Source organism: Tasmannia lanceolata, unplaced genomic scaffold, assembly GCF_043159265.1.
Source record: "Tasmannia lanceolata isolate RefF3 unplaced genomic scaffold, GAP_Taslan_0.1 ptg000037l, whole genome shotgun sequence".
Lineage (NCBI taxonomy): Eukaryota > Viridiplantae > Streptophyta > Magnoliopsida > Canellales > Winteraceae > Tasmannia > Tasmannia lanceolata.
In genome coordinates, this window is record NW_027518714.1 from 61,036,318 (window position 1) to 61,054,253 (window position 17,936).

The window sequence follows — 17,936 nt, forward strand, 5'->3', positions numbered from 1 at the left end:
GTTTCTCTCGTAGTAGAAGATCGTGTTCTTGACTACAAGTGATCCTATTCTTAGGCCCTTGATCGATCAACCCTCATTTATCTTACCCATCTAATATTGGTTCTGGCACAAAACAAATTCCATCCGAGTCTTCTTATGATGGTATACAAGATCAACGGTCATGATTGAACCGAAACGAGAGTTACTCCAAGTTAATAAACTCTTCAAGACATAGAAAAACAGGAGGTGGGCTTTAAAAAGCCGTGGGCGTTGGTTTCGGTTTTTATTGACTTACAAAATCCTCCGTTACTCTTAGTCTGCTTTTATATATTAACAGACATGCGCCTTGAAAATCTCGTTTCTCACGAAATTTCATACAACCTGAGAGCATTTCCCTCTTTTTCCTTCAGAAAAACAAAGGGTTTCTTCTCTTTTCCTCTGAGTTTTTCTCCCTTCTTATCCTTCTCTCATCATGCGTGGAACGAAATTCATATTCGCACTTCTCACCTTTGTAACTGTTGGAATGATTATAGGTAATTCACGTACTCTTATGATCTGTTTCTGTTTGTTTTTTCCAACTTCCGATTATTTTTTGTTGCGTTGTCAATTTGGATGAAGAAATAATCGTTTTTCTTTGATGAGATGAGGCCATCTCTCTTTTGTTTTGCTTTATTTTCAGTTTTTTTTTTTTTTTTTTTTTCTTTTGTCTTGATTGATTTTGTCTGATTTTAGGGTTTTAGAATGCAATCTATGAATAGGGTTTTAGGGTTTGTTTCCACGATGCGTTCGCTTTGATTTTAGGGCTACCTTAAGCTTGACTGTTAACTTGTTAAGATTGTGATTGCTTTTTGTAAAGGGAGGAAAAGTGAGGGATAGAGTGATGTTTCAGTTGGGAATAAGGAGTTGCAACTTTCGATTTGGAATAAGGATTATGCTCAAAGACACAAACAGTGTTTGTCCAACGAATTTAGGTTAGGCCTTGTCTGGATTGCAAGAATTTTTTTGTACAAGTATGGTAAGGAAAAATATTTTCAAAATTTCCTACTTTATTTGCGCCCTAAAAAAGATAACTTGAACCCATCTTATTCAATTTTTACTTGGGTGAGAGCTTCAATTTATGATGATATCCCTCTGACTTAACCATAATCATATTATTTTCCTCTAAATTGTGGAAAGAAAAAAATTCTAAGAAAAAACAAACAAAAACACATCATAAGAGTACGTGAATTACCTATAATCATTCCAACAGTTACAAAGGTGAGGAGTGCAAATATGAATTTCGTTCCACGCATGATGAGAGAAGGATAAAAGGGAGAAAACTCAGAGGAAAAGAGAAGAAACCCTTTTTTTAGCGTCGTGGGGGAGGACAGGGACTATTTCAGAGCTTTTTAGCATCCCCCTACTTCTCTCATCTCTTCTTGTTTTAATAAAGTTTTCAGTTTCTTTTTTAATGGTAACTAATAAAGCTTTCATTATCATTCAAAAAGGACCATACAACAACCTAACTTGCTAAATTCCATTGCAGACACTTCACTAAAATATTGCTAGAGATCAATTTGTAATTCCAGATTAAGGGAATGTCATAGCATTAATTTAAATATATAAATTACATCAAAATGAAATGCACATTATTCCAGAACCCTCCTATCAAGATTCAAGAAGAAAAGAATCATACATGTCAAAGAGCTAAAATGGGAAAATTAATGGGAATACCTGGCGCACCAACCTTCGGTAAGCTGCCTTGATATCTTTTCTGCTTGCAGACTTGGAAACCCCAAGAGTGGAGTAGTAGTCCGCAGCCTCGGTGACTACATTGTGAAAGGGTGTGATCTTCTTCTTCTTATTATGCTTCTTTCTAAAATCACGGGAAGTGAGAGAGAGGGATGGGGCGTTCCAGAGCCTGTTGCCCCCGTTGAGGAAAGAGGCTCCGGGGCCGGTGAGGGGTGAGAAAGGGAGGTCCGAAGTGTGGGCAATGGATGAAGTAGGGTTTGATGGGAATAAGGAGATGGAGGATATGGAGAGCACCATCGAGGTTGATGGTGATTTGTCTCTTTAGGATTTTAGGGGACGAAGAGCAGCTCAGAAATCAGAAGCAATCAGAAGCAGTGGCATGAGGCGAGAGGATGCGATTCATTCATTCACCTCTCTCTCTCTCTCTCTCTTTCTTAGCTTTTTACGTTTATATGGACAAGGAGGAATGCTTTGCCAGGGCGCAACCTCACTGAAGTATAGTGGGTCTCACCTTTAAGTAACTGGAGCCACTCATTTGATGGGCCTTTCTTTGGATCTTCTACAACCCAAAAAGTCTTATATTTAGTTTTTGGTCCAACGGACCAAAAAATACAATATTGATGTCAGGATTTGATGATATAAGCATTTTTTTTGGCTAACGGTTGAGATTAATCAAAGGGGGACCCACTATGCCAAATGGGCATTTTGGGTGTGATTTTTCCGAGGAAAAAACCAAAGAAGGCTAGTTTATTTTCTGAACTTCGACAGGCGGCGAGTTTTCAACTTTAGGCCATGACACGGCAAAAGGACATGTGTCAGTCCAAATATAGACCATTTTGCCCTTCCTTGTTCTGCAAGTGGTACACATCACAATCAACCTTTTTCCTGCTATTAACGTCTCTTTTTTTACCTGCATTTAATATACCTCATCGACATCCGTAAAATAGAAATAAGGAATAATGTTTGCCGTAGAGGCGGAAGTCGACGGCCACAAGGTAAGGTGCGACTGAAATGCAGATGGGTGCGATCGGAAAATACATGGGTGCGAGTGCATTAAAGAAATCTGATTAATATTTTTTGATCTCACCTTTAAGTAACTGGAGCCATTCCCCTCGCCTCATGCTGCTGCTTCTGATTTCTAAGCTGCTCTTCGTCCCCTAAAAATCCTAAAGAGACAAATCACCATCAACCTCAATGGTGCTCTCCATATCCTCCATCTCCTTATTCCCATCAAACCCTAGTTCATCCATTCCCCACACTTCGGACCTCTCTTTCTCACCTCTCACCTGCCCCAGAGTCTCTTTCCTCAACGAAGGCAATAGGCTCTGGAACGCCCCATCCCTCTCTCTCACTTCCCGCGATTTCAGAAAGAAGAATAATAAGAAGAAGAAGATCACACCCTTTCCCAATGTAGTCACCGCGGCTGCGGACTACTACTCCACTCTTGGGGTTTCCAAGTCTGCAAGCAGCAAAGATATCAAGGCAGCTTACCGAAGGTTGGCACGCTAGTTATTCCCATTAATTTCCCCATTTTAGCTCTTTGACATGTATGATTCTTTTCTTCTTGAATCTTTTTTTTTGAAATAGTTTTCTTCTTGAATCTTGATGGGAGGGTTCTGGAATAATGTGCATTTCATTTTGATGTAATTTATATATTAAATTAATGCTATTACATTCCCTTAATCTGGAATTACAAATTGATCTCCAGCAATATTTTAGTGAAGTGTCTGCAATGGACTTTAGCAAGTTAGGTTGTTGTATGGTCCTTTTTGAATGATAATGAAAGCTTTATTAGTTACCATTAAAAAAGAAACTGCAAACTTTATTAAAACAAGAAGAGAAGAGAAGGGGGGGGATGCTAAAAAGCTGTAAATAGTCCCTGTCCTCCCCACGATGCTAAAAAAAGGGTTTCTTCTCTTTTCCTCTAAGTTTTCTCCCTTTTATCCTTCTCTCATCATGCCTGGAACGAAATTCATATTCGCACTCCTCACCTTTGTAACTGTTGGAATGATTATAGGTGGTTCACATACTCTTATGATCTGTTTCTGTTTGTTTTTTTCAACTTCGGATTATTTTTTGTTGCGTTGTCAACTTGGATGAAGAAAGAATTGTGTTTCTTTGATGAGACGAGGCTATCTCTCTTTTGTTTTGCTTTATTTTCAGTTTTTTCTTTCTTTTGTCTTGATTGATTATGTCTGATTTTAGGGTTTTAGAATGCAATCGATGTAGTCTATGAATAGGGTTTTAGGGTTTATTTCCACGATGCGTTCGCTTTGATTTTAGGGCTACCTTAGCTTGACTGTTAACTTGTTAAGATTGTGATTGCTTTTGTAAAGGGAGGAAAAGTGAGGGATAGAGTGGATGTTTCAGTTGAGAATAAGGAGTTGCAACTTTCGATTTGGAATAAGGATTATGATCAAAGACACAAACAGTGTTTGTCCAACGAATTTAGGCCTTGTTTGGATTGCAAGAATTTTTTGGACAAGTATGGAAAGGAAAAATATTTTCAAAATTTCCTACTTTATTTGCACCCTAAAAAAGATAACTTGAACCCATCTTATTCAATTTTTACTTGGGTGGGAGCTTCAATTTACGATGATATCCCTCCGACTTAACCATAATCATATTATTTTCGTCTAAATTGTGGAAAGAAAAAAAATTCTAAGAAAAAAGTTTCCATCAGAAATGTTTTTCTTGCAATCCAAGCAGGGCTTTAGAGTAAGAAGCTCTGGTTCCAGACTTATATGGGGAGTAAGGACTACAAGAACTGAAGATTCACAAGTCTAAACAGTTGAACAAGCCCCCTAGATAGTGCTTAACCTGATGGGTTCTGTACTTAAAGACCCCTGGAAACTAATTTCCAGGAGAAAATGAAGATGTTGGAAACTGATTTCCAGCACAAGTGGTAGCAGAAACTTCTTGCAAAAAAAAGGAAAAGAATAATTTATTCAAACTAAACTCCAGATCCCGAGCAAATCTTTCTCAATCGATTAGTATCAATCACTATTATATTACTTTCCCAAAGATTAACTACTAAAATTGCAAAGTAGAGAAGCTTATGGATCAATTATCGAAAAGGACAGCATAGCACGATCTAATATGCGGTTTCGCATGATATAGAACATATAGAATCACCCTACAAAGGCTTCTTGAGCATCCCACCCAAAGAAAGAAGATAAAATCCCTTTTCATTAACAAAAGCTGATATGATTACAAGAAAAGGAACTTTTATATTCCAGTTCATTATCAATACAACCCTAAATCTAATCTCATTCTTAGATCTAAATCCTGAAAAACTTAAAAGGCCTGCATAAGTAATAGGTTATCCTCACACTAAATTTTGATGGATCGAGCCCAGCAGGTTTTGGAGGTGGTCTGTGCAATGCCAATAGTGAGATCCTTTTGACAATTTATAGTCACTTTAGGGTACATGACTCTAAAGCGGTTGAAATGCAGGCCCTCCTCATGTGTGTCTGTCTCACTGCTTGTGATCTTTTGGGTTTCCTCATCGTCAAAGGAGACTCTCTTAATGCGATTAGATTGATTAAGATGGGCAATAATTAACTAATCTCTTACATGATCTTGTGGTTTAAGGCAATAAGTGCTTTCTTGCCTAGAGGTGTTGGGTTCAAGACTGGTACTGAAGGGGAAGAGATCGAAAAAAGGTGGGCGATAATTATAAAAGGTGGGCAATAATTATCAGTGGCGCTTTGTTGATGCAATCGAGGATATTAGAGACAATGTGTAAGGCAACTCGGTGGTTTTTCAGCATGTTTGGTGCTCGGCTAATTCGGAAGCTAACTCTCTTGCTAGCTTTGGAGTCACCATAATGTATCTAGAGACTTCTGATTTCCTTCCTCAACTCTCTTTTGTCTTTTTTGTTATCATTTTGTGTTTATTTGAACTACCTTAGTCTTCTCCCCTAAATTAATGAAATTAGCCATTAAAAAAAATCAAAGGCCCCTAAGTTTCCTATTCGAAAACCCTTGAAATCGAGAAAGGAAAAAACAGTGAAACTGTGATGATTTTTCACTAACAATTTGCACATAATAAAACCCTCAAATTGACCAAAACAATCATACATAAGTAACTTGAGTTGATACATACTCGGGTCCTATCTTAGAAACATATTTCTTCCCCAAGTTCATGAATTTTTAACCTACATAACTCATTAATGTCCTAGTCACCCACGCCTCCCCCTATTTACTCACAATGGTCTTTCTCCAAATCAAGTCTCGATAGCTATTTCCCAAGGGCTATGTGTGGTTGCACAAACGCTCTGCATTCATTGTAATTTCAAATGCCAATGAATGCCGATTCCTTGTTTAGTTGCCAAAATTGTAATGAAGTTCCACTTGACTCCTCAACATGTGAGACATCATTATTGCTTTTTTTCCCAAGTGGTGCCCATGTGGCACTAATGTCCCCCCTACTCATCTTCCAACCAAATTTTACCAAAATGGTAAAATTTTGGTAGAAGAATAGTGGAAAGGGTTTTGTTCTCTCTCTCTTCCCTATCTCTCTCTTCACTCTCTATATTGGTATTGACACCCCTACTTTTTCCACTACTCTTCGAGAGGATTGCCGTACCACCAAACACTACTTACCACTATTCCACTACTCTCCAAGTGGTAATTCTAGACATCTTCTATGCTTGTCTCCTCTCCTTTGACTTCTTATTCCACTACTCTCCAAGCCACCCCCATGCAACCAAACATAGCCAAGAATAGCTTAGTTCCTTAGGACCAAATCGCTGATGCCGAGACTGCCTCCTCTCATAGTTTTGAAACTTCCATCCATCTTACCTAGTGATTAGGCCTCTCTTCCCTTGTTGTCAAAGAAATTTTTTTTGAAGCTTCTCCAATATTTTGGAAATGTCGGTTTAAATTTGAAAGTGGGACATTAAATGCGTGGGGTGATAGAAAGAGCAAGTGAGCAACCTTGATGAGAGTAATGACACTTCCAAGGAAAGAAAGCCTTCTGACCACCTGCAAGCTTCTTCGCCATCCCCAATAATGGAAGTCCATAGGAAAGCTGCACACGTTTACCCCACAGGTATCCCAATCATTTTGTCCTCTTCTTCTTTTCGTTTTATGGCACCCGAATAAATTGTGGTTGCATACTGTCCCCTAGAGTTAAGCTCGTAGCTGCCTAGGGTTATGAATGTGGATGTTAGCCTACGCCTTGCAACCCATGTGTTCTTCCAGGTAAAATGATTGCTAGAGATATTCATTCTGAAACTTGAGCTCGGTTGCATATTGTCCCCTAGAGTTAAGCTCATAGTTGCCTAGGGTTATGAACGTGGATGTAAGCCTACGGCTTGCAACCCATGTGTTCTTCCAAGGAAGATGATGCTAGTGATATTCATTCTGAAATTTGAACTGGGATTGCCTTCCCACATGGTGGTATTAAATGGATAATTATGGAAAAAGTTTCAAATATCATTCTTTATTCATTTTTCTTGCGGAATTATAATTTCAATGAGTAGCAGATGCTATCTGTAGAACAATAACTTCTTCTATTTAGTGTTGTGCAGATTGTCGTTACGTCATTTCATAGCCAATTATTGAATTAAAATTCAAGTACGGTTCAGAATGACTTTAGAGTTGGATTATTTTGCAGGTGCTTTGTTTCAATTAGCATTTATACGACAGTTGGAAGATTCATCTGGTAGATTTGCTCTATCAATCTCAAGATTATCAATATTAATTTCTTGTTTAATATTTTAGATTTTTCATTCATGTTCTTATCATGCTTATTTTATACTCTTATATGCGCTTAAATCTATTCCATGGTTATTATAATATCTTTAAATCTGGACTTATTTATCATATGTTCTTTTAATTATGAGCCATTATTTATTTATTTTGGCAGTATATCTTGTCATATATTATAAAATAGGTGTCTACATTATTCTATTACGCAATCAAGGGCATACCTGTATATATTTAAAGAGTGTGTGTCAAATTTATTTGTTTGTTTTAATTAAATAGGAATTTTTTGATTCAGAAGCCTAGAATCAATATGTCGATATGGATTTGACAGTTAATGAAACTGTGCAGCAAATATGTCTAGGCAACAACTTTGATCTCTTGAGATTGGAGGCGTCACTTGCTTGAGAGCTCTTGTACTGTAGTTTTTTAACTGGTAGTGATAGAGAGCTCAAGGTTGAATAATTTGGATCCTAAGTGTTGGCTTAGGCTATTATAAAATTATTCGGCTTGCCAAGTTGGCACACCCATGGTTTAAAGGCTCTCCCCAAAAGTAGATTATAATATTCTTTGGTGATACATTAATTGCATGGATCACTGTTAACTTTGATCTGACTTACAACACAAGAACGATATGAAAAGGGAGGTGATCATTAAAAGAAAATGAAAAGGTAGGTAAAATCCACAATTAATGACAACATCACAACATGCCATCAGTTGTTGTTTCATGACTTGATAAATGCCTTTTTAGAAAATGACCAAAATACCCTTCCTAGTTGCACGAAAGAGTGGGAGATAGAACGAAGAGGAGAGACTAAGGGAAGCGAAGAGGAGAAGAAGAGGAAGGACCGATTTTAAGAATGATGTGTAAAATTGTATCCTTTGCTTTATAATGTGCTTTCTATAATATGGGTGTGTTGTTCGTAATAGGATAAAGAGACGTTTTTTCCTCTGAGAAGTTTATTCTAAGTAATATCTTATCTATATTGCCATTGAAAAAAAAATCTTATCTATATTTTTGGAAGGATTGTCATGTTTGTATTTCCTTATAAATTTATGCGCTGATACCTTTTTCCCCATAAATGAAGATTGTGATTCAGATCTCTTTCAGTTGGTCTTTGATGTTGTAGGCCATATCTTATAAATTTATTCACTGATACCTTTTTCCCTGTAAATGAAGCTTAGTTTTATTTATGTCTTTCAGGCATTTCTCGTTGGGCAAATGACAAAGATGCAGAAGTTTTACGCCTTGGATTTGTACGTTTTGGATCTTTGGCCTCATACTCGTGCCTTATCAATGCCTTTTTATTGGTCTTCTCATTCATATTGCTTCTCACTACCATTGTATTTGTTTTACTGTAAATACTTTTATGAATCCCTGATTATGAGGAAGTGTTTTTGTTTGTTGTTCCTTCTAATCTATTGGTACATTTTTCTTTTCTTTTTTGTCGGCTTGAGTACATACTAATAAAAAGGCACTTGTGATCACCAAAAAATTGTGTACAACCATTGCGCCATATATTACTAATTTATGGTGAGGCCTAATGAACGGACAATCTGAAATGTGCTGTTATCAGGTGGGTGGGGACTTCTAAGTGAAGATTTCCTCAGTGGCTGTTGATACTTTAATTACCTTTTGTTGATGGAAACTTGAAAATGCTCTAAAAATTTAGAAAGAACTAGTTTTACCGCAAACATGTGTTTGTCGGGGGGAGCTTTCATCAGTTGTTGACTATTCTGAGTCATCACACTGTTAACTTCAAATAAATGTAACATGTTCGTATCCCTCAAAGTTCATTGTCATCTATGTGATTGTTTAGTTTTATGGCTAGCAGTGTTTTTTGTCTTACTTTTCTGTTGAACGCGTCACCCATTTGAGCTTGGTCAGCATCAAGTTTTTGTTGCTTTTGGAGTCTAGTCATATAAGGCCTCCAATTCTGTGTGTCTTACAGCAGCAATCTGTTTTTCCGTAGAGAGCATTGCATGGTAATTCAGAGGGAGAAGATTTGCTCCTCTAGAGGGAATACAACTTCCCTGCCAAACACCAATGGGGGGATTTTCCCATTTTCGTCTTAATAGTATATTACATGTGCAAAAAAATCTTCAACATCTTTTGTCCTAAGATATTGTTTATGTTAATAATCAAAGTGCATTATGCCTAACTGCCTAAGCACCAAATTGTTAGGGTAGCCCGTTACGCAAAGCCAAACTGAAACCTTTCCTCTGATTAGTTGTTAAGGGAGTAGCAATACATGACTTGCTTGAAGTGGTAATAACAATGAAGGGTCTTGGTAGTAGTTCTTTTTGTAATTTCCTTACCTTCTTTAATATTGTATGTTATTTTTTACAGAAAAATAAACCAAAGAGTGCCTTACTGTTACAGAATCAAAGATAATATATATAAGTATCTAGTTTAAACTCTTCCGGCTTTATGTATTAGTTTCCAAGATCCCTTCCTTTCTTCATCTAGTTTAAATTCAGATGCACTCCATTATTCGTTCAGTTTTTGAATTTACACATCGTTACTTTGCATTTGTCTAGTTTTTGTCATTTGTCTATTTTCCAGTGGTTCTATTTTCTGCTCCCTTATATGATATGCATCTTCTGAACTTATCGTTTGGGTTTCTATTTTGCTTAGTTTATATGTTTTTTTCATGTAGGTCAAACCTGAAATAATCAGCTGGGCACCTCGAATTATCGTCTTACACAATTTTTTGAGTTCAGAGGTATGCATAATTTTGGCTTTTGCTATTTTTGATCCTAGAAAATGGCAAGCACTGATGGCATTTGTAAAGTCTTCTGACATTTTACTCAACACTCTTTAGTAGTGGCATGGGTTTGTTCTCATTTGAAAGGATTAGGAGTAGGGAATGTAGCGGAACTTGAGTCACATAGATGTCTACCATAAATCAAAGTTAACTCCACTACATGATTACTGAACTTTGAGGAAGGCATGGAAACCATAAGTTCTTCTCAGAAGAATGTTAAATCTGGGACCTGATTTCTGGAAATTAATATTCAAATACCAAGCACGATAACAGTCTTTCCAGGTGAAACAGCTAGAGGTCGGAGGGTATACTAAGCAGGACACCGAGCTCTTCCTTTCTTAAGGCTTTGATTAGGCTTCCTTTTTTTCTCTACCCGGTCCCATCAGCCAATACTCTTTCCACTTTGAGGAAGGCATGGAAACCATAAGTTCTGCTCAGAAGAATGTTAAATCTGGGACCTGATTTCTGGAAATTAATATTCAAATACCAAGCATGATAACAGTCTTTCCTGGTGAAACAGCTAGAGGTCGAAGGGTATACCAAGCAAGACACCGAGCTCTTCCTTTCTTAAGGCTTTGATTAGGCTTCCATTTTTTCTCTACCCCGGTCCCATCAGCCAATACTCTTTCCACTAACACTACTGCTGCACTTATTGTATTCGTTTCTCATTGACATTTTTTTTTGTCTTGGAGACTAAACACCCGTACAGCTTGTCCCAGGCCGAGTTATGGCTAATCTGAAATTCTGTTTGCAGTTGTACAAGATGCCCATTGAGGAATGGTTAAGATATGTTAATTAATATAAGTCTATGTGAGATTTGCATGGTAAATTGTCTGAGACTAGGAAAATAGAAGAATGCGTTTGAATAATTGTAGGGAGTTGGAAATTTGTCATCACATTCCGTGGAGCTTTTGTACTAATTGATGTCATGTCTTCATGGAAGAATAATCCGCCCCCTTTGGTGGTAGGCTGTAGGCATCAAACCATCTTCAAACCTTATTGCCCCCCTCGTACCCATTGTATCGGGTTTGTCTTTGTTGCAACCATCTTAATTTATGTTTAAGCAACCACATTGAGTGAAAAACCATGGTTCTATTTTCGTTTCTTCTCAAAATCAAATATTGTAGTAGCGTCAGATTTGCAAAGCAAACGGATAAAACCTGAAATATTGCCATGACATGCTCATTGCAGGGATGCGGACACAATTTTAATGATACAACCATTTATCGCACTCGAAGCACAATGTGCTTGAAGAGAGACACCAAAGGTTATAATCTACGGACATAACTTGTGCCTTGAGAAGGAAAGCATTGCTCAAATTCTGCCTCCTAGGTTACTTAGAAAGTCTAGTTGCCTCACTGGCATTTCACAAGAACTATACAAATTTAATGTTTCAGATGGGTAGTAGAGAAGTTTATCTAGATTCTTGTCATCTTAGTACTAGGAGCGAAACCTAGGATTGATTCAACCTTATGGGCAGGTGGAACTCTGAACTGTGTTCATGTCACAATCTATCAAGTTCCGGAGTTTTTGTACTCCCAAAACAAGGGACCCTGAAGGCAATCTGCATCAGATGTTGTACTTTGAATCAATGTAGTAATTTGCCTGTCCCATTTGACCACTTTAAGATAAGTGTTTAGCCTGTGAAGCGAGGTCATCCACATCCATTTACCTCGCAGGTGGCAACAAAATTTAATCACACTATGTATCTCATGTGGTATTCATTGCGCGCCCAATATATTGATATCTTAAACAACACCAACTACTATACCATACAACTCCCTATATCACATTATGTATACCAACGCAAGTGGCAGTGTCGAGTATTACCATGATGGGAAAAGATGAGTAAACGACTTTGATAGAAGGAAAAATCCACACATTATTAATTTATAGGATTTCAAACCTAAATACTTGGCATATGATGCCCTATAGAAATGACAGATTAAACAGTGAACTAACGACAATGAGAAAAATGCTTATGGGGGCACCAATTATTTCTAACATCCACTCATGCCCAGTTTTTTTTCTTATCATATGATGGATTGCACTTTCTTTCACAGTTTCTAGAACTTCTTACTCCTTGGATGATCTTCCTATGATCTTCATGCCCATATTCCATTTAAGTAAATGTCTGATTGTTTTATCTAAAACATTGCATAGCTGGTAAGCAGTATAAGAACATAGTAATTTGTGTTGATTCTTGTAACTTGATCTTTGTTTGATTACCAATTTCATGTGAGGAATTCTCATGGAAATGCATTGTCTTACCTTCTCAATCTTCTTGGTTTGGAGAACTCTTGGGCATGTTTCGCTGCAAGTGTAGAAAGTAATGTTGAGGTAGAAATATTTAAACCATAATGGCCGGTGCAGGAATGTGATTATCTCAGAGCAATTGCACGACCCCGCCTTAAGATTTCTACTGTAGTTGATATCAAAACAGGAAAGGTATGTATGCCCAAGCCACGGTACTTATTTTCTGAAACAAGTCTTGTATGATCCTTTAATAGCTTCCTCTTACTTTGTATACACACCTATATCTTTTGTTGCAGTTGTTTTCTATTGTGCCTTTATTTTCTATTACTGGTTTTTCCAATGGCCAACTTTTCATATTTTGAGATACCGTTTATTCACAACAGTTATTTATTTTTTCTTAGGAAATTCAGTAACATCATGCAAGTTTGATAGCGTCTATAACATTTACTAGCAAGAAACGTAGCGTTGATATTATAGTTTGAAAGAAACCATTACTTCTTAAGGCCTAATTTTTTTAGATTTGATATATATGTAGTTGCAAATGGTTGCTTCCCATGGGAATAAATTAGTCCTTATATAGATCAAGATGTGGCGTCCTTCACCATAGTGCAATAACCAAATTGGTCAATTCCATTGGTGATTTGTTGTGGTTTATAGAATGCAATGATATGAGGCCAACACATAGTCTTAGGGTCCTCTAGCACGGTGTGTGCATCAATGTACTTGGAGTCGTTACATAATTTTTTTCCTTGTGATTTTAAGCCTATCATGTTAGTTGACTTATATTATTACATTGTTTTGTACCTTTTGCTTAGACCTCTGAGCAATTTTGATCAATTCTTGTCATGTGGTCTCCTCGTTTTTTTCCCTGGATTTTATTGAATTGCTTGTGGAGTTTTCCTCAATGCGGCTTATTTATTGTATCCCCAGCTGATCAAAGTGGTAGGTTGTGTGAGAAGGCTAGCATGGACATTGGACCTCTTTGTACACACTTTTAAAACCTCATTTCACTTTAAATGGTATGGGTATGAGTTTAAAAATTGCATAAAAATTCCTTGGAACACATACTCCATAATCCCCTTATAAGGTAATAGCATGCATCAGGATTTACCTTGGTGTCTAAGTTCTTGGTTATTCATGTCCCCAGGAATATTGTGTATCTATCAGTGAGGGATCTAAGGTTAGGGTTTGGTTGAATTGTGTCATCAAGTTGACTTGATTTAACCCAATTTCTGTCGAAATCTGACAAACAGAAAAATTCCTGTTCTGAGAATCTATGAGCGCTTTGGCTTTACATGTGGAGCAATGTTGGTCATCTAGGTTATAGAAATTTCAAGGATATTGAGACTGTACCTTACTACTAATGCCACCTTATTCGCCAAGGACTAGTTGCTTCCTCTATTGTACATAGTGGCTTCCTAGGCTTATAAATGGGCCTAATAACAATGTTTCTCAAGCTTCAAACTTAACCATAGTCTTCATATGATGCTAGAGCTGTTGTTGACGAAGTCCATCTTGTATGCACATGATACCATTATATATCTATGAAAATGTCAATAAGTAATTTTTCATTAATCTTTTCTGGTGGTGTGCTTAGGAAAACCCTTTTTCCAAATAACTGTATTTTACTGTCAATCCAGTCTATCCAACACTTGTACCTGATTAGAATATTACTTGTGTTTTGAAATAAAAATAAGTAACCCTTCCAATTTTGAAATTAGCACTGAAGATTATGCTTTTAGGTAATGTGTAGGATATGATCTTCCAAATAATGGGCTTACATTGTGGGCGCTAGTATATTTGTTGAATTACTTAATTAGCCAAGAAAGAATTTCATTGGAAAGAGAAAATCTTTCAGATTCTGTTAATTTCTTTTACTCTTCAATGCCTCATATCATAGTGTTTGATTATTTTTTTGTATATTTTCCTTTATAGGGAATTAAGAGTGATGTTCGGACAAGTTCTGGTATGTTTTTGAATTCGGAAGAGAGGAAGTATCCAATTATTCAGGTTGGTTTCCTTGTCAGCTTAGATCTATTTCTTCTGATGTCATAACTACGAAAAATTACATGAATCCTTTGTTTGGCAGGCTTTTAGGGCTTAGATTTTTATAATTTTGACCAGACAGTGGTTTTTAAATTGCTCAAAGTATATGCACATGCCTATACATTGTTTTACTAATGCGATTCTGTAACTAATTATGATTAACATCTTCTAAGTTCCCTGTCATTGCTAACATATGCTTTGGAGTATGAGAAACGTGATCGATCAATTTTCCAGTTCCTATAGTTGGGCCTAGAAATTTGTTGGTTGCTTGGTTTAAAGGTGTTGCATCTGAAGGCGATTAAATGATGAAATTTTCCACTGTCAACCATGTGAAATTAAGTAAATTAATGGGAGGATAATAGTCAGTCATACAGTGTGAACCTTTTTATTTAATACATGAATACATAATGAATTTGTCATTTACACTTGTTGTGCCTAAAGTAGAAATAAGATACCTGGATATGGGGTATAAAGTGTCTCTATAGTGTCCCATGATCAGACAATTTAACCATATAAGATGTTTTTATGAAGTCCCCACTCCTATTTCTTCAGCATTTTTGTGCTCATCAAGTTTTTAAAATTCGGTTTCGGTCGCTACGGAAATGGCAACATTTCGGTTTTGGTGGAAATCATGTAAAATCATGGAAACATATGCAAATGATGAAATTTTGGAAAATGCTAGAATAAGCACAAATATGTACTTAGAAACCATCCTATGAGCAAGAAAGCCATCCATTATAGCTTAATCACCTAGTGACATGCGTTGTCGCATATGTCTCGAACAATAAAGTCAATAAAAAGTACAATGTAATGAGTATAATAAAGTACAATGATCAATCTCCCCTCCATGAACCCCAACTCTACGCCAATACCACATGGAATTACGATGTATTATTTGTCCCATGCCAATCTGAGATTGACATCCCATTGATAAGATACAGTTACTTTGATGTGCTGTCCAACTATGTTCTCTACCAAATATCATTCTTCCATTTAAAAAAAAAACAAATATCATTCTCTACACTAATCAAATGAAATGAAATGCAAATCATAACATCTTTCCATTTTTTTTGTCATTCTGGCAATTTTGGTCGAATTTCAAGAATTTCGGTCAAATTTTGATGGAAATAATGACGTTGAAGGATTTCATTGAGATTTCGTCTTGGTGGGGATGGAAACATAAACATTTTGGTCGTTTTGGGGAAATTTAAAACCATGGTGCTCATTAGCTTTGAACATGCAGTCTATGCATCCTTTCATGAATACTTAATTTTAAAGATGATGTTTAAACCAACCGCATCGATCCTTTTAGTTATAGTGAATAAATTTTTGAATGCTGCTGAATGTTTGGTTTTTATACATACATGCATACATACATATATATGGTCTTTTCTTGTGATTTTTTACTTAATTTTATTGAAGATGCTTCCATTTGGATCACTATCTTTTGTGTTTTTGAAATGGTCGAGCTATTTACTATAAGTCTATAACAGATTCTTTCTCGTGTGCCCCAATTTTTATGAACTCAGGCAATTGAAAAGCGAATTTCTGTCTTTTCTCAAGTACCAGTGGAAAATGGAGAGCTCCTTCAAGTTTTGCGGTAGAGCTTCTAGAATGCTTTCTTACGTACTACAATTTATGAAAATGAAGGCTAATTCATTCCATTATGAAAGCTAACATCTCCACAAGCGCAGGTATGAAAAGAATCAGTTTTATAGGCCACATCATGACTACTTTTCCGACACTGTAAGTTTCCATCTACCTATTTCAGTTTCATTTTGTTGAATTACTAGTTAAGCCTAATCATGCTCTAATGTTTAATTTTATGTACATTTAAGAAGCTATTCCACTCCTAAATGCAGTTTAACTTGAAGCGTGGAGGTCAGCGTGTGGCAACAATGCTGATGTATTTAAGTGACAATGTTGAGGGTGGTGAAACGTTCTTCCCTATGGTTAGTCCGTTTACTGAATTTATGTGATTTTTTGTCGTTATCAAATTTAGTGAAAGAATTTACAACACATTTTTACTCATTGTGATCAAAGTTGCTTTCTTGTAGTGCCAGTTTATGTGGGCTAAGTATTGGGTTTATTTATCTTTTGGAAGGATAAGCTAGGTTCAAGTTTGGACCTAGTTTCATGCCATTAGGTTATGACCCAACAAGAAACAATTGCATTGTAATGCGATATGTTCCTTGAGTCATGTTCTGTACTATCTGCCTCGTTGAAATTTTTAAGTATTTCTTCGTTGAAAACCTAGGATATGGGTTCTCAACAGAGTATGCAACACCATTGGAAAGTGAAACCCCAACTATCAAAATGATCAGAAAAGGGAATTAACTTCCACTTTTCATTAGACTGTAGTCGAGTTGTGTATACTTTCTTAGCTATGGTATTCACTCCTTAGATCATACAGTGGCTATTTTTTTTCTCTGGAACTCCATTTGATTCAGGTTTACCTTAAATTGCAAATAATCAGGCAGGGGATGGAGAATGCAGCTGTGGGGGGAAAACGGTAAAAGGAATGTGTGTGAAACCAGTGAAAGGAGACGCGGTGCTCTTTTGGAGCATGGTTTGTTTTCTTTGGCTTTTTTTTTTTTTTTCTCCTTTGATATTGTTGGCCGCATCTTGGAGAATAGGAAAATGCTTTCACTCACCAAAATAAATAAATAAATAAAATAAAGTAAAACAAAAAAGACATGCATTGCTTCTTTATATCACACAAGGATTTTATGACAATTCATCTGTGTTGTTTCCAGGGGCTAGATGGAGCATCAGACCTAAACAGTATTCATGGAGGATGTGAAGTTTTACAGGGAGAGAAGTGGTCAGCAACAAAATGGATGAGGCAGAGAACTAGCTATTGATTCCTTATCTCTGCTGCCATGTGAGTTTTCCTTCCATCGGCTTTCTCTCTCATTGTAATATAAATTTAATAAACCGTTTAATGTGAAAAATCAAAAGTTAATATATCTAATCAATACAACAGCCTCTCATTTCTATTATGAGTGTTGAGAGGTGGATCTAGAAATCTTAACACAACCAAATGCAGGCATTACAGTAGTGTCTAATGCCAAAAAAAAAAAAAAAAAAAAACATCAGCATTCTCAAGATATTGCAATGTCAAGGCTGAGGGGGGATTTTATTATCCCCTTTCCATACCTCTTCTCCCTCCCTCCTCTAGGATTGCTATCTCCATGCTGAACAGCCCCCCATTAGTTCAGTTCTCCACATGTCCTTGGATAAGCTGTTTCTGCAATCGGCTATCATGCTTGGATAAATTTATCTTGAAATTACCTTACCTGTTCTAAATTTTGTTCTGCTAATATTTTATCCACGAAAATGACCGACACGAATATAGGACAGCAATTCCATCCAAAGATAAAGATAAACCTAGGCTTGCTATCCTAGGGAGAGCAGCCCCAATTGGGTCCCCAAATAAGTTCTG

The 17,936-nt window shown here is 36.7% G+C and overlaps 1 protein-coding gene across 4 annotated transcripts; it reads left to right on the forward strand.

The window, feature by feature from the left end:
- Positions 1–245: 245 nt before the first annotated feature.
- On the forward strand, positions 246–17,493 carry LOC143862257 (prolyl 4-hydroxylase 1). 4 transcript variants are annotated; one of them, XM_077373267.1, is made up of 11 exons: positions 246–512; positions 7,333–7,380; positions 8,626–8,678; positions 10,082–10,147; positions 12,563–12,637; positions 14,381–14,455; positions 16,021–16,091; positions 16,186–16,237; positions 16,354–16,443; positions 16,968–17,060; positions 17,248–17,493. In XM_077373267.1, exons 1-11 carry the CDS (start codon positions 452–454, stop codon positions 17,353–17,355), a joined length of 792 nt encoding a protein of 263 aa, XP_077229382.1. In that variant the 5' UTR covers positions 246–451; the 3' UTR covers positions 17,356–17,493. The 4 variants fall into 4 exon arrangements, with proteins under 4 accessions (XP_077229382.1, XP_077229383.1, XP_077229380.1 ...); XM_077373265.1 differs by lacking the exon at positions 246–512 and adding an exon at positions 3,631–3,727; XM_077373268.1 differs by lacking the exon at positions 7,333–7,380.
- The last annotated feature ends 443 nt before the right edge of the window (positions 17,494–17,936 follow it).